The sequence below is a fragment of the Anser anser genome, assembly GCF_964211835.1.
Source record: "Anser anser genome assembly, chromosome: 10".
Classification (NCBI taxonomy): Eukaryota; Metazoa; Chordata; class Aves; order Anseriformes; family Anatidae; genus Anser; species Anser anser.
Window position 1 is genome coordinate 18,704,763 of NC_139730.1, and position 25,813 is coordinate 18,730,575.

Here is a 25,813-nt window from a genome sequence, read left to right on the forward strand (position 1 = left end):
GCTCTCCTCGGCACGGCGGCTGAGGAGCCGTGAGGCGCGGCACGTGATGCCCGCCACATGGCGCCCGGCCCCGCCCCGCCGTGGCGGGCGAGCAGGCGGCGCTGTGGGGCTGCCCCGCGCTCTACCCGGCAGGCCTCGCGCCGGGCGCCCCCCGCCTCCTCCCTCCTTCCCCCGGTGGCGGCGGCGGCGCTGAGGTGGGGCGCCGCGCTCCGGCGATGTGAGGAGCAGAGCCTCTGCCAGCGCGGCTGCCTCCCAGCCCCCCCCTTCCCCGCCCCGCCAGCCCGGGAGCGGCCCCTCCGGAGGCGCAGCACGGTAAGCCAGCCCGCTCGGTGCCCGCCTCCGTGCCCCTCAGCGGGCCGCCCCGGCCCCGCTCCGCTGCGGGCCGCGGGGGGATTGTCGCCTGCCAGGCCGGCGCCATCTTAGGTCGGAGCGCGGCCTCGCAGCCCCCTCGCGTCCCCGGAGCGGGGAGGCCGGGCCGTGAGGGCTTCCCCCGGCCGCTCGCCGGGCTCCCGGTGGGTGCCGGGGGTCTGCCCGCGGGGGCGTCGCGGGGAGGGCTCGCTCCGCCCGCTCAAGGCCGCCCGGGGCCCCTGGCACTTGGCGGTGGGCGCCGGGCCCAGGGCCGGGCCTCCTTCCCTCCGGCTGCGGCCCGCAGGCCTCGGCCCGGCCCCGAGCGGCGGCCCTGGGGCGGCTCCCGGGCGGAGCGGTCGCCGTTCGGCTGCCCTCGGGCCTTGGCTTCCTCCCTCCCGCCGCCTCGCAGCCGGCCCGGCTCGGGGGTGGGAACTGGGGGCTTGGCTGGGGAGGCAGCGGTGCCCTTCCCTAGGCGGAGCTTACGGCAGCTCCTGGCTGAGAGGGTAGCGTTGGCTCCTTTGGTTTTGCTCTTTCCTTAACCTTTTTTTTTCTTTCTTTCTTTTCTGAGGGAAGTTGGTTTATGCTTTGGCTTTTTAAAACTTTCCAGGTTCGTTTTCCACTTCATCATTGTTTCTTCGCTGCTGAAACAAATGCAGCGCCCGTTAAAAATACAATTGCTATCCGTCCTCGTGAAGCTGCAGATTGCATGCTCCTCTGCAACTAACACGATGCAAAGTTATGTGTCTGTGGGGGAAGTTGTTTGAAAAATGCCATGTAGGTGCTCATCACGAGGTCTGTGTTTTAAATAGTACAACTTTCCTGTTAGAAGCACAGCTACTGAACTGGAGGTGAAAAAAACTAATGGGTGAATAATTCACTGATAATTGTTATGAAGAGATGACAAACAAGGCTAGTCTGGAAACTTTCTGGCTAATGTAAATACCCTCACTCTTGAAGTATACTACCAACCTCAAACCAGTGATTCAGTTTCAGTTATTTTAAGCCAGTCCAAAGTACCAAGCGTTGGAAATGTTGAGTGTTGACCTTAAGTGTGGAACAAGTGAATTGCATCTGAAGAAGTAAATGGGTTTTCAGTAACTTTAAATCTTACTGCGGCTGTATTTGCCGTGATTTTCTATAGCATTGATTTGAGTGTCTGTAAGGTGCACTTGGACAGATCACTTTCTGCTGTTTTTGCTTCAGCTGTCACAGTCTTGTTATATTTAGTAATGTTTGTATCACTTCTCTTGTTTCCGTGTAAATAAGCAATTGTAAATCCCAATAGTAAAAAGCAGGATATAAATACAACTGGCTTCAATAAAGCTATGTGTATTTAAATGTAACTAACATGATAAATAAAGATGTCCAAATTTCAAAATACTTATTTTAAAATACTTTATCAGGAGCCTGTTATTTGTGCAATGAGTTGATGATTTTTTTTTTTGTTTTTCTGTCAGATTTTTAGTTTGTTGCTTGCCTGGTAACTGTGTTCTGTGAGCTCATGCTTTTGCAGGATGTTGATTATCTGCACTAGCCTAATGAACTTCTATCACTAGCCTTAGTTTTTGCTGGACAGATGCATACAAGTGTCGACCACGCAGTTGTGAAAATAGGAAGCCTTTTTGTTTTAACTGCTTAATTGCTTTTTTAAGCAATCCCTTGATATATTCTAACAATACTTTAAAAAAGTTTTAAAGAATTTGTTCACAATTTTCATAGAATCACAAAATCGCCCAAGCTGGAAGGGACCCACAAGGATCATCGAGTCCAATTCCTGAGTCCACATAGGACCACCCCAAAATCAGACCATGTGTCTGAGAGCATTGCCCAAACATTTCTTGAGCTCCTACAGGCTTGGTGCCATGACCACTGCCCTGGGGAGCCTGTACCAGTGCCTGGCCACCCTCTCAATAAAGAACCTTTTCCTAACACCCAGCCTGACCCTCCCCTGGAGGGAGATGCTTTCTGACACTTTTTAGGTTAGAATAATGTTTTAAACACTTTCTTTGATTATTTATGTAGCGTTTCATTGGAGTTTTGGACCTACCTCAGATCTGTGGACTACTTTTGAGTAGATACATGTGTAAATGTGTATTTGTGTTTATACACATTAAAAAGAAATAAACCCACTGGCAATAACCTGTATTTACTTTATCTTTGTTACAATGGAGTCTGCACCTCCACTGGAAAATACTTGTGGAGAGTGGGGAAGAAGTCACTGTTGTTGCTGGCTTTGAGAGGAACCGCTAGAAGGATTCCTGGCATGGAGGTTCTACGTTAATCAAGTTTAAAAAGTTGAAAACTTGGAAGCTGATTGTACTCTAAAGATGGATGGAGATATTGGCAATGAAGACAATTTGAGCAGTTCCTGCATGCCTCCTTTAATCAAACCTTTACCCGTTACTGCGATTGTAATTCTGTAGGCCACTCATTTTCTGACCTTTCAGTCATGCTAGTTCAACTGCTAGCAGGCAAGGTTATTTTTAATCTGTATAGGTTCGTGTCCTAGTCCTGTGAAAAGCTGTACTATCATGACTGAAGGAGGAGTATAGAAACAAGGCAGGAACTCATTAGGCTCAGTAAAAGCATTGCCTTAAATTCCTATTGTTGGAATAAAAAAAAAAAAATCCAGAATAACTTGATACTTGCTTTTAAGGAGTGGTCCTACTTTTTGAGTCACCTTTTGAGAAAACCCTTTTTATTCATAAAACGGAATTGTTCATAAGAGTGCTGATAGTTGGTGTAACCTTCTAACTGTCCATGCTTACGTTATTAAATTTACTTTTATTTGGATAAAAAAAAAATCATCTGCATTCTGCTGTAACTGAGATTATCATGCATCTTGTTAAAACTGTGCTAGTATGTAGATTGTTGGTGCCTATTCTGTGTTTTCTGTGTAACTGCATGTGCTCTCACCTTCTCTGAGTATATCTTGTATCTGATTACTTCTTTGAAGTCCAATAAAATAAAGTTTCTTAAATAAAAATACCCCCCACGCCCTTCATACCCATGTTAGCAGTTCCATGAGCCAAGTGTCTGAAAATGATTTTTCATTTTGCCTTGAAGTCTCACAAACTTAGTCTCCCTGTAAGTAAAGCAAAGGCCTTCCGTGAAGGAAGAGATTGGGCCTTGACCTTCTGAGACCTGGCACGTGGCCTTTCTTGTCTGTGTAAAGTGGAAATTGGCTCCACGCTCTTCCTCTTTTCCTGTGACAAGCACTTAGCCTAGTGTCCTGTTCTCTTCTTTTCTAGCACCTTGTTTAACTTAAGCATCCTAATCTGATGAAGGCAGGAAGTAGTGTAGCTCTGCGACTTTGTGTTATCCTCGAGACTCGGCGCGCAACCCTCCTGCCCCGCTCTCACACACTTCAGTGCAAGCCGGTGCAGGATTGTTGTGGCGTAAAGACCACACGGACACCAGGGTTCTTTTAGGATCACTAACTGCTGCTACTTTATTGATGACATAACTTCATTATCCATGTTGCATCCCTATCTTGAGGACAGGCTCCCTTCTTATACCATTCGCCCCACAGCAGTCCTTTTCCACTAACTATTCATTGGTCAACAACTTTGCCTGGCAACCGCAAACACCCAGCAACTTCCATGCCTTAACGGCTGGAGAACAAGCAACTCGAGATGGCAAGGCATCTGCTGAATCACCCTTCTTTGTTCCCTCTAAACTCTTTACATTCCTTGATGGAGTCCGATGTTATCACCAACCATGTGGCTTGTTGACCCCCGTGGCCACGCTCCCCCAGATTGTGACTGCTCCCCCATGATTTTTGACAGCAGCTCATTGCTCCTATCCTGAAGTTGTTGACTCTTATGAGACAGTTTCTCACTCTCTGTGCTGAAGACTTCCATTTTAAACACTGTTGAGAGATTATGAGTATTCTTAACTTTGCATAATTATACTTTTAAAATTATACTTTGAAAAAAGAAACTTAACCCAATGTTTAATATATATGTTGCGCTTGATATACTTTTGGAAAAGAGAAGATCATGGGAAATTGCACAGAAAGCTCCATTGAATGAACACCCTTGATGTGTTAAAAGAGGAATCGTTTGGTTTAAGAAGTAGCAGTTTATGAATATAGCCTTGATTTTGTCACCTGGTATATATACAAGTATATATATAGTCTTTTTTTTGTTAGTCGTTAATGACATCATACACAAGCTTTATTTCTAAAAGATCTGGGCTTGATTTAGTGTAGACAGTTGATAAGTGGAAAAACAGAATCAAGATTTTAGAGATGAAGTTGAATTTTGACACTTACTAAGAGGTTTGGTGTTAGGGCTGTAGGTATTCAAGAAAAACCAAAGTCAGGGTTTGTGATGCATTTCTGAAATCAATGACTGTACAAATAGCTCTTGCCTTCAAGAATTCCTAGCTGCCTCTGGGCAGAAATCTGCTTGCAACTGTAGAAAACAGCAAGGCTTTTGAGTATGTGGAGACTACAGCATCCATTAAACGACATAAAAAAATGGTCCTAGCACACTTCCTTAAATTAAAGTCTTTAATTATGTTAATATCGTTATTTTACTACTAATAATAGGGAAAGTTGTTCTCATCAATATATATGTAGTAATGGTAAAAACAGTTTGTTACTTATGGTGTAAACAGGCCAGTTTAACTGCATGTTGCTGCTGAAAGGCAATATCCGTTTCTTCCTTCTTCCTTGCATTGCTATTAGAGCTACAGCTGTGACATCACACCAGGTATAGGGAGTTACAGTGTCAGGCAACTATCACTGTGTAATAGAATGATTTTCAAAGTCCAACTTCCCTAGCTAGTTTGCTTTGTAAAGTAAATATTCCATCAGCACAAGAATAAGGGAAGTATTAGTAATGGTTATGTGGCTGGGGCCTGATATAAGACAAGAAATACTCTTGTATTGGTTATGGCCTTCATGAAAGAAGTTTCTTGAGTTCTTTTTTTCAGTTTTTGTCAAAGCAGTCTGGTCATGAATAGAATTTCATGTACTTAACAAAACTATTCATTAATTTCAATCACATTCTCTCTAAGCTTGAGGTACTGTTGGCATCATCAAGCAAAACTGAGACATCAAATTCTGTGAAGCTCCAAGTCTTAGGAAGAGCAAATACAATTTTACTGGCATTCTGATACTGGTTATTGCTGAAGCAGTTGCTTGTTTTATGAAAATACTGGTCCTATTATAAATTATTTTACATATATATATATATTACACTCCAAATAACCTATATTCTTATTTCCTGTATTGTTAAGCAATGCTTTTAAGATTATGTAACAGGTTGTGAAAAGAAAGAGAAAAGCTTTGTTAGTTGTCACAGCTTATTTAAAAACAAACAGAACCATTTGTGATTGGTAGTTCTGATGCTGATCTCTGAAGATCTTCTAGATCAGATCATGTTGAACCTATATTGAACATGGTGGGGGGAGACCATTTGGGAATTATTGTCAAGTGCAGTAATTTTTATTAACAGTAAAGCATTTGTCTCACAAAAGTACTGAATATTGTTGTTTTTTCTGTCTAGTCTCGAGATGGCAGAATTGTTTATGGAATGTGAAGAAGAGGAGCTAGAACCATGGCAGAAGAGAGTGAAAGAAGTGGAGGAGGATGATGATGATGATGAGCCAATCTTTGTTGGAGAAATCTCAAGCTCAAAGCCGCCTAGTACATGTAAGATAACATTTTCCGTAATTTAAGAGGTGTTTTAAGGTATAAAACTTCCAACTTATATTGAAAATTGAGATTTTTAAAATTAGTGAGATTTAAGAAATTCTACATCTTAAAGCTGTTCTTTAGTTTGCTGTCTTACACTGAAAATTGGAATTTTTAGGGAATTCTGTCCTAACATCCAGGTAATGCACAGCTTGTCTCTACCTGTAACCTTAAATCTCCCAAGTCAAAACAAGAACATTTGAAGGTTTTAGCACTGACAATATAGTTAAAAGTCCAGTACAGACAATGCTGAAACCATGCAATAGCTCTTAATATAGTCAATATTTAAGTAGATACTTGGAAGTGTTTCTGCTGAAGTAGCATGCATGAATTCAAGTCTTCATGTGGCAGTCCCTCTTCCACCCCCCGCACCCCGCCCCTCACTCATTTCATGTGTTGATAGAATGTGTGGACATCATTCTGATAAAACGATGGTAACTGTCCAAGTGTGTATAATAAAGGCACAAACAGGAAAATCGTTTAATGTGAAAATAGTACAATCCTGTCTGCTAAGTAAGAGATTTCTATTAATAAATTCATTACCCCCCTATGAAATTTGAGTTTTTTCATCAAGTTCTGTAGTTCTCTCCGATTGCAGGTAGTGCAGGGAATGAGGTTAGGTGGTTGTGATGACAGCAGATGTATCAGAATTCCATGTTTTTCCTGTGCTTGGGCTTTGGCAGGTAAGTGAAGGAGAACATAATTTTTGTGACTAAAATTAATTTCAGTAATGAAAGTTTTGGATCTCTGTGTTTGGCCATCTTGTAGTCAAATGTTAGGAGGTTTTACCTAAGCATTCCCGAGTTGTCAGATACAGAAGACAGCCTGGTAAGGAGGTTTACAGCTGCATGGTTTTGTCTTGTCTCTGCTATGCTTGTATCTGAGATTTTCATAGTCATTTTCTGAACGTTTGTTGTTTGCAATAAAGAATTTCAATGCAAAATGTTAAACTAGGCTCTTTGCCACACTCTGCTGCATGGACTTTGGAGCTACTATTAGCTGTTCAGTCATTTTCATTTATAGTACCTTCATCTTGCATCTGAGCTCTGTTTTACTTTGTTACTCACTGGGATAGTAAGTCTACTTTAATACTTTTTGCACTAGCTTAAAAATGTGGACAATAACGTCTTAAGTATTCGAGAAGCATTGAAGTTGATGTTAAAGCTCTCTCACCTAAAAATAGTTCTCAATGGTTAATGTTTTTGAATACTTGAAAAATAGTCTAGATCCTCTTGAACCTTTGGAAGAATGTTTGAAATTTGGTTTAAGAAGTTTTCTTCAGTTACTGACTTCTAAAAGGATTAAGAAAATACCCTAACTGTTTTTATGGAGGCCTAAAGACCTTTGGATTACTGTTGGTCATCAGCAGTAGATCATGAAAGTGAACTACTAAAGTGCTAGACATCAGAGCAATAAATACACAAAGGTTCATTGCAGTCAGTATAAAGGTTATTTCCTGGTCAAAACGATAGAAATAGGTGTTTGAAGTGAAAACTATGTTTTTGATATAATTCAGCAGCTTCAAGAACTTTGGTAAAAGATACAGACTTGCAATGTATGCATCTAATTCTGCTGCCCATACTCAGTCCTGACACACATAAAAGCACTTATGATGTAACTTGTTACTTTCTCTTTTCCTTCCCTTTCCCTAACTTTTCTCTTTGTAATCTCCTACTTGACTATCAAAAACAGCTATGGAAGAATGACCTCAGTTCTTCTCTGGCTTGTAAGTAGTACGACCTGGCAGTAGTCAGGCTCCAGTCTGCAGAATCGTTGTTCGTGATAGGCAAGCCACAATGAACTCAGCTTTGCTTACCGCTACTATTTAGTTTTTGCTTGAGAAAATTCCTGTCTGATCAGATGACAAATGGAGATGTGCGTATTGTTCTTAATTTTTCTGAAAGGTATGTTTTCTGCAATACATAGCAATCTTTTTAACCTTCTGACAATGCATTTATCAGTTTCTATAGACTGATGTTGAAAATGGGAAGGAAATAGGTAAGGACCTCAGCCTTGACATGCTGGCCCAGTGTTACATATGGCAAAGTGTCTCTTCTGCCATACTGGAGGATTAGTTAGAGTGGGATGAAAAGTAATTCACGCTTTGCTTGCTTTACTGTTTCCTCCAACTGCTTATTTCTCCTACAGTTACTGCTCATTTTTTCTTGCTTACTTTTTCATACACATAAACTTGTAATTTGTTGCTACTTTAAAATGTTGTTCTCCATGTTACCTTGTTATTGTTCAGTACTGTTTTACACAAACTGGAAAAATAATACTTTGAAGGGGGAGGGGAAACGGCATGTCAAGTCTATGAAGAATCAGTTGTCCTGTGAATCTAGTTTATTTCAAATCACTGGTTTTCTGAAATGTTGTTTTTATAAATAGTAAACTCTACCTTTATATTTTAGGATTTGAATTGTCTGTGTATCAGACTGCCTGGAGCTGAATATCTTTTGTGAACCATAACTTTTAAGTTTTTAGGGTAGCTGTTTTTTGTTTGCTTGTCTGTTTTTGATTTGTTCTTTTGTTGCGTTGTGTTTTTTATGGGGGGGTAGACAAAGGTTTTTGTTTTGGCTCTGGAATTAAAATGTGGGGTATAGATTTGTTAATAAACATGAAAATGTACATATTTGGGTAAATCCTGAGTTAAGTTAATCCTTGCTCATAGACTGCGTCATTTGAAGTAAAAATAGTATTATTGCAGAAGTAAATTTCTCCTATCTTAAAAAATGCAAACCTATTTGAATCTGTCGCTCGTAGCTGCTTTTTCATTAGTATGATCTAAATGCAGGTGACAGGTTGAGAGCTGTGATCTGAGCTCTGCTGCTGTTAGATTTATTTATCAACCTGGGGACTGCATACTCATGAGCTGTTGTCTGTGGAAGCAGCCTTGAGGTTATTAAGCACAATTTCCAGAAGTTTTAATACCTCGTTTGAGATCCTGATGTAATTTGACCCTGGTTTGAGAAGGTATTTTCAATCGTATTGATTTGGAACATTTATCTAATTTCATATGCATATTTTCACATGTCAGAGCAAGAAACTTGACAGTAGCATTAAATGCATTGAAAATCTGGTGGTAGAAGAATATTTTAATTTGATCAATATTGCTGTAATATTCTGGCAAATACATTGTAATCATAGAAAAAGATGTAGACAGTTGAGGAATATTGCTGATACCAGGTAGGGAGTAAGCATTAGATCTAAGAAACTCCACCTTTTTCCAACAAGTTAGAACTCTGGTCATATACTGCTGTGTGGGATATGTAAGAAAATCAATCTGATTGTAATACACTTCCAATATGGCTCCTGTAATTGCTGCTCTCTTCATTTCCTTTGGCACTGGGAACTTGAGATTGGAAATCGTTTAGTAACTGATTTAAAGAAAATGATTCCTTTTCTGTGGAGCAGTTGTAGAGTTGGGGAACTTCTTTTCTATGTATGCAACAAACAGAAATGAATAAATGCATTTCTTAAAATCAGCAGAGCTAAATCTTTGTGAAGTGTTCTTATTTTGTTTACACTCTTACTTGTGTCTTAATCTCCAAGAAAATAAAACCTGAGATTCTTAGGTGAGCTAGCCAACCTAAGAAAAGCAGAGTAGAAGAGCATGTCTTAACTCATACAAATGACATTGTGTGTTGTAAGGTTATTTGTTTTAGAAATAATATTCTAATTCATAAGTCAAATCCTAATTGGCATAATTAGTGGACATGAATGCTGCTTTTAATTTGCAAAGAGTTTAAGCTATTAATTTAACTGCAATTAAGATAAATGTAACTTTTGACAGATATATTGAACAGAGTCAACTTCAGCTCATCACGAAGGGGGATACAGAATGGTGCACCCAGTAGAGGTACTATATTGTCCTAATATGGTAATTAAAAAACAAACACACTCGAAACCACAAAACTTATGAAATGTCTGACCACAAAATTATATAAAGATAACTTTGGAATCCTTTGCAACAGGTACTGTTACTACATTCAAGCCTGACAGTCACCATTATCCGACATCTGCCTCCAGCCCCAGTGCCATGCCTGTTTCATCAGTCTTTCAGTCTGTATCCAGACCTACAACTAGCTCTGTAGCAGTTCAGCCATTGTCTAGACCAGTGAATGTTTCAGGAACTTCACAGACACTGCAGAGACCAGTTGCTGGATGTTTATCAACACAGCAGATGCCCCGGCCAAGTTCTGGAATATCACAGCCTGTTAGCAGACCTGTAACCATTCCAGTGACGACACAGCCAGTATCAAGAAATATCACGGTTCCTGTAGTGGCTCAACCTGTATCCAGGCCAGTGACTACTGTAACAACACAGCCTGTAATACTCAATCAGGTAAATTTTTATTCCCTTAAACTGTAAAATACTCAGTTTGCTTTTGAGTAAATTAATGAGGAACATACTGACTCACTTAGTAGAGTGATTTGAAGACCTGCACTAGATTATTGACTACCATTACGTAAATTGTAAAGATTCTAGGACCATAACCTTGCTCTGCATAATTAAAATATATATTGAAAATACTGATTTACAAACTCTTACTGTGTTTAGAATGTGTTGCAGGGCTCAAGGATGGTAGCTTTACCTAATAACAGCAGAATTAATTGAAAAATCTTAAGCATAGATCAATGTGGTTTAGATGATTTTCTTTAGCTTATATAGAGAAAAGATGGGAAATCCCATTCTCTAAATATTACAGAGATGCATTCTTTGCTTAGAGATGGATCCTTCGTATTGATGAATTAATTTCATTTTGCAGTGACTTGCATTTGGTGTTTAGCTTTTCCCACATGATTTTTACAATGCCTCTCTTGGGGTATGGCTGCTTGAGACAATGCTGTTGTGGTAGCTTCTTGGTTCACTTGGCAGCTGTAGTGAAACTGTGGTATGAGAATGGGGGTGCAAGCAGCCATAAGCTGTAGGGTGAGTAGCTGAAATGCTCTTGCAAGATACTTGCTTTTTCTTAAAAGCCTAAGGGAATTAGGTACACAAGTCATATATTGTAGATCTTCAGGGAGAGCCAAGGAACCTCAGGACTCCCTCAGAACTTCAGGGAGTCAAGTTAGATGCTGGCTTTTTTCCTTACCTGTTGGATGCTTGTGAGAGAGAAAGAATGAAGATTGACATTTTATGTTTGTATGAGGTAAACTATGGTGTGATGTTTAAGCTGAGACTGTTTAGGCAATGTGACTACTGTATTAGCTGCTACTGTCAGGCTAAAATGAAGTGGGCACCGTCTCCACAATCCACGCAAATTTACAGACATGTCAGTCTTTAGGTATAAATGAAAATCTTTCAGTCTTCATATATTCTGCTTTTACTGAACAAGGGAAAATAAGTAAGAATAAGGCTGTTAGAATGTGAGAATTAGGTATTCTTCTTATGATTTGTGGCTAAATCATTGGTGGTGCTGGATTTTCAGAAAAACTATACAATAGAATTGTTGCCTGCGTAGCTTAGCTGGATCTCTGGCAGATTTGTTAGGAAGGAATTCGTACTTTCCAATTTTGAGTCTTCAGGAGTTGATTGACAATTTGCAAAGAGAAATTTTTGGGCACATCTAGTGAAACATGTTAATTAAATTAGTCTGTCATGGCATGTATGAAGGCCTAAAACAGTGATATAATTAAAAGGCCAGATGTCAATAGGACATACAGCTTGGCTCTGAAGTCCTCTTAAATTTGTCTTTATAAAGCAGCCTGAGTTAATACAGAAAAGTCTGCTATATCACCTAATGTATACACATATTCCAATCTGTGAGTTTTATCAAGGCTTACTCATGATGTAGTATGCTTTACTAAATCCTTCAAAAGGATGTTAAGATGTCTTGCAGAATCTCTGTTGCATGAGACAGCTTCCTCCCATACTTCTCTCACATACAAATTCTGTGTTTCTGTTCTAATAGATAAAGCTGCTAGTGGCCTCTAAAATGTTTTTATTAGGAAACCTTTGAGTAAGCAGACCTAGGAAAGCTGAGCTGCAAAACATATGTAAGCGGGATATAACTCGCATGATGGTAATTTCTTTTGAAGGTTAAAGACGGTATACACACAGCACTTCTTTTTGTTGAAAGTTCTTTCTCATTTATCAAGTTTGCTTGTAACAGGAATGTCAGAGTTGACTTAGACAATTTTTTTTTACTTTGCCAAAACCTGCAGGTTGTTCTTGTTACTGGTAGAGATACACCTATGTAAAGCAGTTGCAGCTAGAAATGCGGCTTTCAAGGTGCATGATGTAGGAAAGTATCTCTAACCATATATTAGTCTGTTCTGTCTTTATTCCAAGTTAGATCAATGTGCTTTACAAAGCAGAGCATCCTTTTGTGGGATGCCCAGTGCATATATATTCTGTGGTCTCTTAAAGCTTACACAGTTGAGACTATCTCATATTGTATGGTTTCTTTTCAGTGTTGATGTTTTGATCGTGGCTTTCATGAGCTCTTTAATTTTTTAAGTTTATCCTAAGTGTGTTCTTAAGATGTTATTCTTGAGTACTGTTAGGAAGACTGTTCTGGTGGTGGTTTTCTTCCTTGCTTAGAACATACTGAAGGTGACTCTTCCATCTCTCCAACTTAACTCTTCCAGATTCAGATTTGTATTTCCAGTTTCAGCCTTATTTAGGATAGTTTGCTTCCTTATCCTTGTATTGTTCTGCCACTTGATTAAACCATACTTTGGGGGGGGGGGGGGAAGGCTTGATTGTTGTGCTTTTATTTTTAATGAGGTACTGTAGTTCAGCTTCTCGGGCAATGTTCTGTGGTTTTTAATATCACTCCTGACACATTGTCGTTTGCTCTTCTCTAGTGTCATATGTATGCTACTTTTATTTTGGTTCATGTCCTTGGCTAGAATTGTCTTCATTCAGGAGCTCCTTAAGCTTTGGGGATATTTTTCCCCTGTATCTAGTCTTATTTCTCTTGGGACCACTGCTTTATATTAATGTTTTTCTACCTTGGACTTTATATGACACTTCTATTCACACGTTTTCTGTTTCTTCCCAACTTGATTCTTCCTTTTTGTGTTCTTGTTACTGCACTATTTTAAATCAGTTCCAAAAATTCTGAATTGAATTTGGCTTCGGTGGTACTGTCTACACCAGTCCTAATTAATTCAGAGCTACTGCTGTTGTATATGATATCATAAGGTTATCTTCTTCTTTAAGACTCATTCATTCTCATCAATGAAGATTTTCTATGACTCAGCATTCAGAATGCCTTCCAGTAAGCCCTAGCCACTTCTGTCCATCTTTCCCGTAATGGCTAGGCACATTCCTCAGTCTGAGTGTGATTCAGGTTTCAGTTCTTCCTAGTTAAATTTTGAAAGAGCAAAGGTCCAATACCATGCATCATTCCAGTTCTACGTGGATTTGGTTACAGTTTGGCATGTCAGTTTCTACAGTTAGGAAACCCAGCATGCACGTTGAGTCTAAAATTGTTACTAGTCTTCTGAAAAACAGAGTGACAGTGTTTTGTTTTTTTCTTTACTTGAGCCCTCGGAGCTTCATTTATAAGGCTGTTGGATTTAGACTTTCTGCACGTGAGAGCACCTGTACGTGTTAGTTTGATTTTTTTCATTGACACGGTAAAGCTGCCTTATTTAATTATTTAAAATGTTTTTGCTTTCTAAAGCATGATAATATTTTTTATTTTTTATTGTATGTAAAACAACAGAACCAAATTATATGAAAAGAATAATTTTAAACAGAAGGGGACATTTAGAAAAAAATGAGACTGAATTTCCAGTCTTTTACTTTCTTGCTCACCAGATGTGTTTAGTATATACTAGGGAGGCGTACACATGCCATTGAAACACCTAGTTTATTGAAGAAAGCTGAAATTATATCAGCACTTAAAAGCAAACTGCACAGTAGTAAGAGTGGCAAATTTTGTGTATATGTATTGTATTGGTCATATTTTAAATGGTGGTGTGCAAAGTCCTCCACCCAAGGAGCCTACATCAGGCTTACCACCTGAGCATTAGTTGCTTTAGAACTGGGGTTTGCAGGTTAAGGGCTTCACTTATAATTTCACCAGCTAGTCTGAAGCCATCGTGGATACAGTAAAACCTGCTCTGTTACAACTCCTGCTTATAGTTTTTACTTGTAACAAATACAGCAAAGAAGTTTAGTAGTTAATGTTTTTAGCATTATCATGATTTCAACAGCTACACCTTTGCTTAACTTACTTAGATTGAATTAGATTGCTCGGGAAGAACGGCTCTTTGTTATCATTAGGGCCCTGCAGGGTCTTCATTTCAGAGCTCTACAACAAAAACCGGGTAGGAAGAAAAAGCCCTCACTTTGTTCCAATCTTTTCTGGTACTTAAGAGTCCTAAAACAAATTATCATACCTGTGTGTGTATTTGTGCACTGCCTTTAGACTTGTTTCCATCAGGTTTAGTCAAAATGGTGGTAGTTAAAAAGGTAACAGCTTCTACCAGGATGTTTTTACAGTTGTGCCGACTTAGTGGAGTGGGAAGCATATTAAGAGACTTATCTTTACAGCAAAAAGATTATGGCCTTTGTCTCATGGATACATTGATGACAAAGTGTGTGTATGAGTGTTAGGTGATCATGTTTTAAGAAAGTGGGGATAGTTCTGTCTAGTCTTTTGTTTCAAAGTAGAGCATAACGAAGTTAATGCAACTAATTGCATTATTTCAGAGTAGAAAGATCAAGTGCCAATATTTTGCCATTTATACCTCAATGTGGAGATTTAATGCAATTCTATCATAAGGTTTTTCTTAACTCATTACTGCTATTGCTGAAAATATTTTGTGTTCCAAATTGTTTTAGTTAGTATGAACAGCCTATTGAGATGTGAGCAATACTAATGATCTTGGGAAGTGTGTTTTTCACCTACCACAGCCTCTAAATTTGAATATTAATAAGAACTAAATTTGACATTTCCTTCGCTCTAAACGCTACATGTTGGGTGATCAATGAAAGTGTTTAGGGGCAAGTTTTCTGTGTTGTGGCTGAGAAATGCGGACTCTGTTTCATTTTTTAGGTTATGGTAGTACTAAAGGGCAAACCTTTTAAGTTGAAGGGTAAAAGGATACCTGTATTTGGGGATGCTCAAAAGCATCAAGGTGCTGAGAAACACAAACTAACTTTTAGATTAGCTGTGCTTTGAAAAGGGAGTTAAACTGTATTATTTCAAGAAATCCCTTATAAATTATCCTACATAAAAGAAAAAAAAATATCCCTTAGTGATACCATAAGTCTGAGTGCCATTCACAGTCAACATGTTGTAGATACCTCCTTACTTTCATTAAAACTTGATCACTTCATAGAATTCGACTGGTGTAATCTCATCTTTAAGAGACTTCTGCTTGCAGCAAGTTTATGCTACTTCCAGTTCTGTTTTCTGTTCTTTTAAAATGCAGGTAGTAGCAGTTACACAAGAGTAACAGGCAAATGTATAAGCTTGTATTGAAGGAAGAAAGCTCAACAGTTGTCAGAACAATTCAAGTATAATTTGAAACATCAGACTTTTAAACAAAAGTAATTACAATTAGCAATTCACATAGTTCTAGTAATATTTCATAAAATGGGCTTTCTTGGGTCATATGGTTGGGTGTTTTTTTTGATATACAGCTATGACTAAATTAACAACCACTGATAAGAGTTGCAAACTTCTTTAAATGTCAAAAGAAACTATTTGGGGGAGATTGTAATGAACTTGATTTAGAGATGAGTACTTATGAGTACTTGTAAGCCGTCGTATGTTTTTAAGATAAACCCTTTGAAGCCTGCAAGTAAAAAAATGTTAAACCTCAAATTTCTTTTCCCTCTTGAAAATATCTTATTAGGATTATATTATGGATTCTCCACCAGCTGCACCAGATAATACATCTGGTATACTGTTTGGTGTGAGAGAGAACTCGGGAGTTCCACAGTACCAGACTGGGCCATCAGTGAATGTAACAGGTGGGTATAACTGTAGTAGTTGATAAGAGAAAGAAACAGCATAATGTCATTTAACTGTAGTGCAGACCTTTGGGTTATAATTTTAAATAGGATTTTTAGAATATAGTATAGCTACTTTTTTTTCTTCCCCCTGTACATAACACTATATAATGTTTAATGAATTAAACTTCAGAGCCTTGTGTTGTCAGACTTTGCTTTTCATTGCATTAGACTGACTGTAATATCAACTGATGTCTTGTAATGGTCATTTAGATGGAAAAAAAAATATTGCCAGGTACACTGCAATTCTTTTGACAGTTAAAGGCTCATTTTCTGTATATCCAGCACTCTTCGACTAGCATGAATAAAAATGGCTGTTAGCAAGAGAGGGGCTGTGGAACAGTGCCAGAAGAACTTCCTGAGTCTGCTGAGTGGATTCCCAATGATGATGGTCTTGGTTTCCTGACTGCTATATATAGCAGTTGGAATCAATGGGATCAAAAGGATCCTGTGCAAAAAGGAGGGGAAGGAAAAGAGTACAATATGACAACTAATTTATTTTTTTCATCTAGCTAAACGGTATTTCAACAGGAACTATTTAACCTACCTAAACACAAACAAACAAACAACCCCCTTTTTTCATAGCAGGTGGAATAGATTTGAAGCATGCAGTGTATTCAATCTTAAACAGGTTGTAACTTGAAACTTTCCCTTTTTTTGTGAAGGATTGCACTTCTCTAATAACTGAACAGAATCCTAGGATTCAGTCTGTAAGTTATAGATGACAAACACTTCTGATTCTTCCATAAGGTAACAGGCTATCTATAATGAATGGCTTAATAGGTCATACTAAAAGTAACATAAAACAGAATGACTGGTAGCTTCTTCTGTTGCTTGGTATGATGATTTTGCATCTCTAGCTAAGGCATTCACTGCAGCTACTGATCAATGAAGGTAGTGTATTTCTTTGCATGTGTCTATTCTGTGATCTGATTCTTGTCTTAGTGGAATAAATAGCTTTTTGTAAAGCAAATGAGGCTTTTATTTATTGCAAATGGTTCAGTATTCAACCCTAGTTCTCCAAAGCCACAGGTATTAAAGTTTAATTGTATTTTTCTAATTTATGAAACCTGCTTGCATATTTAACAGTTACTTATATTAGGCTCTTATCAGGAAAAATGAAGTACTTAAAGGCATCAAGGACTGTAGTTCAAAGTAATATACCGTACTTAGTTTGTATATTTCAGTAAGATAGATATACGACAGAGAAAATAGATGAAAAGGTTTATAATTCCTGGTTCAAAGTTGTGTCTCTTTTATTTCTGTATGACACAGGAGGCTAATGTAATATTTAACTTAATTTCCCAAGAAGTATCTGTGTGTTTTGTGGTTTGGCTGGCATGATAAGGTTACATAAGGCTCTTACATTTGGTTTGGTTGTATGTGCTGATGCCTACTTGCCTCTGTTGGTGTTGTGCTTCCTCTAATTCATGGGCAGCACTGCTGGCACAAAGCATTCTGGAATATGGTATTTCAATGTGCAGTCTTATTGGGAACCAGCCTGTGGTACTCTGCAGGATAGTTTAACTTCTGCATGTGGAGTCACTGAAGAATACACAATTTTTAGCTCAACATAGCATAAATGTTTGTTCCTGAGGTCTTTGAACCATGCAAATGAGGAACTGCTAGCAGACACTAACCAACCTTTTTGCTAGGCTGCTAAACGGTGGTGAGAGGTTAAACTGTACTGATAGCTCTTACCTGGATGTTGGATGGGCACTGGGGATGTATGTGAAATTACGCACTTGGAGGAACCAGAAAATGCCATAACCAACAGAAAAACTATTCTGTGGTATTGAAGAGCTGTCCGAAGTGTATGCATACGTTCGTATCGCTAGGTTAATGGAAGCATTGGTGAGGGACAGGTCTGAGAAGGCTTTCATGTCCCTATTTGATTAATATGATGTGATTTATCAGATTACATATACCACCTCTATTCAAGGTTACCATTTTTAATATCTTTTACCATATTGTGGCTTCTTTTTGCAGTAATTCTCAATATCATATATAGTGATGCTGTGTGTATGTTAATAGTCAACTGTTTCATAATAACTACAAAATATTTACAAAAGTATTTACTAGTAGCATGAAGTGAAGGTAATAGACTTCATAAGCAAACTGCAAAACCAAACAGCAACTGTGTGCTCTGGGCTCAAGTACCTGGAGTCCCTGACAATTTCAGATTGTGGTATGTTGGGTGGAGCATTGGACAAACTAGTCTGGAGCATCAGTGATCAGAGGAAATTTGGTGTCAATACACCAAACTAGAGAGGCACGTTGAAAAGATAAGTCAGTCAGAACAGGGACTGATTTGCATAGGCTAGATATTAAATAATATTTAAAATAGTTTTGTTTATTTTTCAAAATATGCCTTAAAATATTTCTAATGAATGAACAGCAGAATTCAAATGCAAATGGATATATGTTCTCCTAGTATTATCACTTTTCTGAAAGAGGAAATTTATTAGATCAGAGGTGTATAAACCAAGGTAAGAATCCTTACCTGTATGAATATACAAAATGATCTTCAAATTTTTTGTGTCACAGATATGCCAAGCTTATTAAATTTAAAGTATTACCAATTTTGTTAACCTGTAAAGATTGCCTTTTTTGTATATCAGGTTTTCCTTAGTAAAATTAAGTATTTTACTGAAGATTCTTATAAAATCAGACCTTCTGTCTTAATGCACTCCCTTCTTACACAATGACAGATATTTAATTATATTTTCTTAAACTGTGCCTGCTCCAGGTTGATGGCCTGATGCTCAAATGGCCTCAGTGATGCAGAAGAGTGCAAAAGTTATACCAGTTGTATGAAAACTGTGATCAAGGATAAGTAAATGTAAAACAAACAAAATCTAGGAAGTAGTATTATCTAGCAAATGACCTGTTTATTTTGTGAATGTGTTGTCTTTGGCAAACAAGCACAGGCTGAGGTATTTGAGCTTAATATGTTCATCTATGTCAGGAAGAAGTGGGTTATTACGGAAAGGTATACTCAGAAGGAGAATACTAGGATCATTAAATACATATATAACAAGTGAATTACGTTTTCCTGTATATGAGGCGTAATGTGGTAAATGTCCAAATGCTCAAATGCCAACATTTTCTGCTGAGATTCTTTGGATTGAACAGGGAGACTGTTTGCTGCCTGTAGATAGCTAACACAGGGTAAACACAACTTGGAGGTGAACCAGTGGCTTGGTTTTTTATTTTTTCATGGTGGTTTGAATAATTTTATGTAACACAAGTTATCTCTGATCATTGGAAAGGCTTTTAAAAATAGTAGTTCATTTTTTATTAGACCCAAAGGAGTCATTGGAGCAGTTAGACGGTTGGGAGGGGAATGTACAAGAATCTCCTTACTTGATATCATTGTGTCTGGGAGTTACTTTCTGCAAGTCTTGTCCTCCTCATAGTTCATCATAGTGTAAAAGCTGTCTGCAGTCTGTGCTGTCACTTGAGAATTACTGAAAGCTTGTGCTGTCACCTCAGAATTACTGGTATGTAGCTGTGCTTCAGGTCTGTTTGAAGATTGATCTCTGTATCAAGATTACATCAATTGGATGATTCTCCAATCCAAGGATAATCTTACAGTAACAGAGACGTTGGTTTCAGGACAAGAGAGAGCCAAATATTGAAGGACCAGTTTATTAGGCACTGAAACTCTGAATTTCAGAGTTGTTTATAGTGTTTATTTATTTATTTTTAGAAGAAGTACTGCAAACAATTAGTGAATCAGCATCTTTATCAGAATAGAGCAAAATAGGCATGCTATGATTGCTCATTAGAAGTAACAACACTATTTTCATTTTGGGTAGTATTTTGCGTGCAAACTGAAGTCTCAAAATGTTTAACAGAGTTAAGAATCTGTTTGAGATGAATGTGGGTCAAGATGTGAAAAGCAGGCCAAAGAAATTCAGTTGGTCACAGTATGATTTACTTGGTTTTAGAGATGGGGCTGTATATATTTCACCTTTACCTTTTTCTTCTCCACTGTCTTAGAAAATTCTGAGTTGGATATAGTTTTCTTAACTTCTGCATGGATTATGATGTTAGGGGAATCTTAACTGCTGTATATGGACTTGTCCATCCTTTAAAGTATAGGCATCAGTAATGTGTTTGTAATATACTATGGAAAAAAAACTGAGGTTTTTTAATTTAAACCACTAGGTCTGAATGAGAGTGTTTTTGTATCTAAGCGTCCTGCTACTTCTGAAGGCAACAGTGTAACTCCAAAAAAGGCCAAGCCTAATGAGGTTGGTGCTGGAAGCAATTCAGATGTTTCACCTACAGTTAACTCTCCAACAGTAACACCATCACAAAATGTATCTTCAAAAGGTAGGGTAGATCAAATGGTCTAGCTGTCAATCCATGCATCTGGTTCATGGAAAAAGCTAGCACTCTTGCAATGTTTAAGTTGATCATTATTCTTAATGCTATTAAGGCAATGTAAATAAGTAATTGTTCTGCCTTAAAATAAATAAAAAATAAAGACAAACCTTTCAATGCAAGAATTTATATGCCTTTACAAATTAATTCACCCTAAGTTATTGCATATTCAAACTTTTGGCCTTCCTTGTTCGGATGTTTGACTTCGGTAAAGTGGAGACTAGTTGAGTTGTTCAGTAGCTGTGAAAACAGACATTCAAAATAAATGCCCCTGAATTCATCTTATTTTTTAGCTCAAACCACTTAATGGGGTTGAAACTTAACCAACTAAAAAATCAAGTTTGAAAGAATTTAGTGACTGCTGAATTTATCAAGTAATTCTGATTAGTTAAAAGGATGAAAACAATTAATTTTAGGAATGCAAGATGAGGGACTTGGACTACGGAATCTCCGTCCTTGGAGTTATTAAGAAATCAACTGGATGGCTCTGAGCATGCCGATGGGGTTGCATGTGCTTTGAGTGGGGGGCTGGACAAAAGCACCTCTACACATCCCTCCTAAATTCTGTGATGCTGGTATTTGGAATAACTATTGCAAAGTGGTTTTTGCAGTTCCGACCTTTCTTTTGCAGTGGTGATTTTGATATGGTTTGAAATAGTAGTAGGAAAGGAGCAGGGGAATTTAAGTTTCAGGTTGCTTTTTGAATGAACTTCCCCTCCCTACAAGTAGAAAGGTAGTCTGGCTGTTGCAGCATATTAATAATTAGGCACGTTTCCTCCTGAGCCAAAAGGTGCTTTCCAGCTGATTATAATAGACCAGAACTTATTATTGACTTTGAGATATTTCCAGCCACATACTCTTTCCTATAATATTAAAATGAGAAGCTACCCGTGTTGTGATTAAATTGTTTAGAATCATTTCGTTTTTTTTTCATGTCTTGTTTGCAGCTGTTCTGCTGTCATTCTCTTCCTTAGCAACCAGCAGGAAGTAGCTATAACACGGAATATTGCTGGGAAAAAAAATTCCTCCATCCTGTGTTGGGTAAAACAGATACTGTGCTGCAAAACAGACACTGTGCTGCAGCTTACAGCGTACAAAAGATAACCAGAGGATATTACTAAATTCAGTAACAAAGGAGTAGATTATCATAGTTACTGAGAACCCAGTTTTTTGAGTTTGTCTCTAGGCAGTTCCATGATCCCATACAAATTTCAAATGTCACAAAATCCAGCACTGAGGCACCACAGAACATTAGATTTTGCTGCAGAACATTCCAAAATTAATTTGCCCTCAGCAAACATGTCAAAATGTTTTACAAATTTTAATGCTGAAGACTTGCAGCACTGTTTTGTGGTAAATCTCTTGCATGGTCATCCACTCATGTGAAGGACTTTCTGCTTAATTACGATTCTTAGCAGTAATGTTATCCTCATGGAAAAATACTGCTTGATCTCTGTCTACCTTGTGGATTATGCAAGATCATTTTAATGACAAAATGTATTAGGCTGTTGCATGGTCATCTCTTAACCCATACTTTTACTTGTTATAAGGTGGATGTATTTGTGTGTATATTTTTTATTACATTTTTTCATAGCCCTGGCACAGTACATTTGACCCTGAAGTTGAGATATTAACACTTTTCCTGTGTTTAATCTGTTCTAAACTGCTTATTCTGCATGGAGTCCTCCAGATCTGTGAATGACTTGTAAATGCAAGAGAACTTGACCTGGAAAAGTAGCTCTCACTGTCTTTTGGCAGTTAGGAGAAAACTGGAAGCTTGGCTTTATTCATTGAAGTTTAAGATAACGCAAAGGTTTTTGTTTTTAATTTGCTTGAAAAGTATTAATTTATACTGATAAGATAATATTCGTTCCTTCCATTCTTGGGAGTAATTATTTAGAGGATTTATTCTCCAGGTTTTCCAAAGACACCTTTGCTCAACAGGAATGATGCATCTGAATAGGCTTAGGATTACAACTACTGCCAGAGAACTACAGTCTTACTATTGAGAATGAGATGGTGAAATTCCTTTCCAAAACAGATATCTGAACCATACTTGATGGTGATCAGGTCATGGCATAAAAAGTTTTGTACAATTCTTTAAGAATTAAACCTCTTTAAAAAAATCACAGTCTGTTTCGTCTGGGGGCTTAGGGGAACAGAATTATTTTGTCTCTGCTGTGCTCCCATTACCCTCTCCCATTTTTTCCGTGTTATTTGCTAAGATTTTATATAAGTTTATATCAAACAGAATAAAATGATTTTGGAAATTAAGAACAGTAGTTAAAAGATGGTTGTAAAACCTTGTGTATGTTCACTACAGCCACATCAGTTGTAATAGTTTTTATTTCAAATAGCATGTTTTTCTAGAATAATAAATAATAATAAATCAGTCATTCTTGACTGTGAATTCTGAATCTTAATATGTTTTCCAGGTACTAATGCTACATCAAGCAATATTAAAAATGGAGGACCTTTTCCACGAGCTTGTCCAAAGTGCAATATTCATTTCAATCTTATGGATCCTTTAAAAAATCATATGAAGGTAAAATATTTTGGGGCTGATAAACTTTATAATAAGTTTATGTGGTCTTCTATTTGGTTATGAAAAAGAGTGCCATGTTTTGATGTGAAGATAGTCTGGCTTCTGGCTATAATCAGCCAGGGCCCAAAAGTCTCGTAGTCACGGAGATCAAGAATGGAGATGGGAAGCTCCAAATGTTGCCACTTCTGACCATATTTTACCAATGAAATGAGGCATATGTGCTGCCTGTCTTCTTCAGCTTTAAAATACAATTCAGAAGCATACATAATAACAATAGTAAAAAAAAAAAGAAGTTTTATCTTTATCTAATCACTTTGTAGAAAATTGCTTTTGTACTTACTGTACTAGCTGAATTAAAGAACTATGAATTAAATAAAGTGACTTTACTTTTTTTTAAATTAAATGTCAATTTACAGTATATGGGGATAAGTATACTGACTTGCATTTCTACGCTAGAAGATGAACTCCTTTCCAGTAGGCTTATAGAAAGTAATCATGCATAATAAGAACTGTTATCCAGCAGGAGAGAGATCTGTTCAGAAACATTCTGATTTTGTTCACTGTTGGAAACTTCATATCATTTTCTATATGAAGTAGTTCATACTTTTTAAGCATTAAGTTTATTATTACAGCTACTGGGTTAAGTATTCATTATCTACACTTTTAGGTAGAGACACATAAATAATGTGTATTGTGTGATGTAGGATTTCTGAATTTTTCATGATGCTGGAAAAAAAAATATGCTATTTTCAATAAATGTCCTCCCCAAAGAGGTAAAAGATAAAACTTTCCACGAGGTGCTCTGTAAACTTACACTTGTCAACAAAATAGTTGCATAAAAGCTGATTATTCTTCTTGTTAGATTTAGATTAAGTAGACATTTTTCTAACGAGTAAGGCACCACTAGGCAACATTGGTATTCTAATTTGAATCTTAAACTTATTTTACATGGAACTATGAGAATAATCCCTCTTCGGTGTTAAAAATGCATTGTATTTTATCTAAACACTACCAAAAGATCATTTCGGAGTTAAAAAAGCATATGTGAGTTTGCCTGAAGTTAGTGTGTCACAGAATGGAAATGGAGCTTCCCATGTAGCTCTAGTTAGCAGGTGGCTTCAGTTTTTAAAATGCTGTCATTGATGTAGTTTGTTCAGAGCAACTGATACCTTTGTCTCTGTCTGTCTTCTCGTCTCCCCTTTTCTATTCAGTATTGTTGTCCAGATATGATAAATAATTTCTTCCTGGGAGTGGCCAAAACAGAATGTTCAAGTACAACAAGCAAAATCAATGAATCTGAGAAAGGAAAATTGATTATGTTAGTTAACGACTTCTATTATGGGAAACATGAAGGTGATACCCAGCAGGTACAACAGGAGCAGAAGACTCATACAACATTTAAGTGCTTCAGCTGTCTGAAAGTTCTTAAAAATAACATAAGGTATTTGAATTCACTTCCTACACATTTTGATAATTTACAGCCTATAGCAATTATTTTCATACATTCACAATTTGTCTCTTTGGCATAGAAAGATTTTTGGCTCCTTGAAAACTGATGATACTGGGTAATTGAACAGAAATTGAATTAGTTTTTACTGTGCATGTCCGTCCATATTTTAAACTTATTCACTGATCAGAGTACGAGTTTTAATGGTGCCTAAAGGAAATGGTTTGGTTTAATGAGAGCAGCTGTAGGACTTTGGGGTTGAAAAGGGCAAGCAAAGTATTGTACAACTTGCCATCCTGATTGATGGTGGTATAAGTAGATGTGAGTGTTAATTTTCTTTAGGGATTTCCAGTGACTAATAGTTGGTGGTTTACTTATGTAACAACTGTTATTTTGATGGAATAATTTTTCTTCCAAATGCCACAAAAAGCTTCAGTAAGCTGTTTTAATGGGTAGACCAACTCATGTCATTGTTCATTTGGAAGTTAAGGTCATTGTACTTTTTTACATGCATTCTTCAAGGGAAGCTGAAGTAGCAGAATGTAAAACTGAAGAAAAATGAACTATTCTTTCAAAAGGCACAGTCTGCAGGTTAAAATGAACAGCCTTATGCTAACATTAAACCCATATTATTAAACAAAACAAGGGTTTCTTGTAATTACAAACATTAAACTTGCTGTAAATCTTTAAGTATGTGTCTGAGTAGAAGTGCCAATATTTCATCTTAAGCAGTTAGGAAATTTGTATGTTGTCAGACGTTCAAGAGAGTTTACTGTCGTGACTTAATGGTGTCAGTTCCTTTCTTCTGCTAGGTACCTGGATATTTTCAGTTCTTTTTTATTTTTTTTTTGGGGGGGGGGGGGGGGGAGTGGTGGCTTTTTTAGGCAACTACGTTATATTAGAAATCTGAGCTCAAGTAACTATTCTCTTTATCACAGTAAGGGACTGTATTTTTTTTTTTTTAATTCCAAGGTCACCACTTTGAGAAATGCATTCCTTTTGTGAATGTGACCTACATTTAATAGCTCCTTTAGCTATACTGAAATTAAGCCCATTCAAAATAGAACAGTTCATGAAGTTAACAGTGGTGGGTTATGCAACTAGCATGTCCTTTTGGCAATTCACTGCTCAACAAATAACTGACCTGCCAACAATGTGCTAAGTGCTTAGTCTTCTCAGCCAAGGCAGGTCCTCCTGCAGATAGGTGGACATACTAAGAAGGAAAAGATGGTAACTTTCAGTAGTGATGTACCACCAAGTTTCTGATAACCTAGTTATCAGCTGCACAGTGGCATTCTTTGATAACTGCCCTTCATAACATATCTTCAGACCTAAATACTTTATAGAAAGGCAGGTCTTGGAATGCTGTCAGTTCTGGATGGAGGTAATTTCAGATAA

At 37.8% G+C, this 25,813-nt stretch overlaps 1 protein-coding gene across 12 annotated transcripts in view; it reads left to right on the plus strand.

The window, feature by feature from the left end:
* The first annotated feature begins 121 nt into the window (after positions 1-121).
* The window catches only part of ZNF280D (zinc finger protein 280D), a 51,804-nt gene continuing 26,112 nt past the window's right edge, over positions 122-25,813 (plus strand). For 3 of the 12 annotated variants that reach the window (XR_014588606.1, XR_014588607.1, XM_083849983.1), the window contains exons 1-9: positions 158-312; positions 5,865-6,010; positions 6,651-6,735; positions 9,846-9,911; positions 10,027-10,397; positions 15,875-15,992; positions 20,205-20,372; positions 22,859-22,968; positions 24,180-24,409. Coding sequence is in view for 10 of the 12 variants with exons in the window: in XM_083849983.1 (XP_083706109.1) it covers positions 5,948-6,010; positions 6,651-6,735; positions 9,846-9,911; positions 10,027-10,397; positions 15,875-15,992; positions 20,205-20,372; positions 22,859-22,968; positions 24,180-24,409 (1,211 nt within the window). In the remaining 2 variants the exon portion in view is untranslated. Of the gene's footprint in view, positions 313-5,864; positions 6,011-6,634; positions 6,736-9,845; positions 9,933-10,026; positions 10,398-15,874; positions 15,993-20,204; positions 20,373-22,858; positions 22,969-24,179; positions 24,410-25,813 lie in introns of those variants that run through there. The other 9 variants (XM_083849974.1, XM_083849976.1, XM_083849979.1 and 6 more) reach the window with 9 other exon arrangements.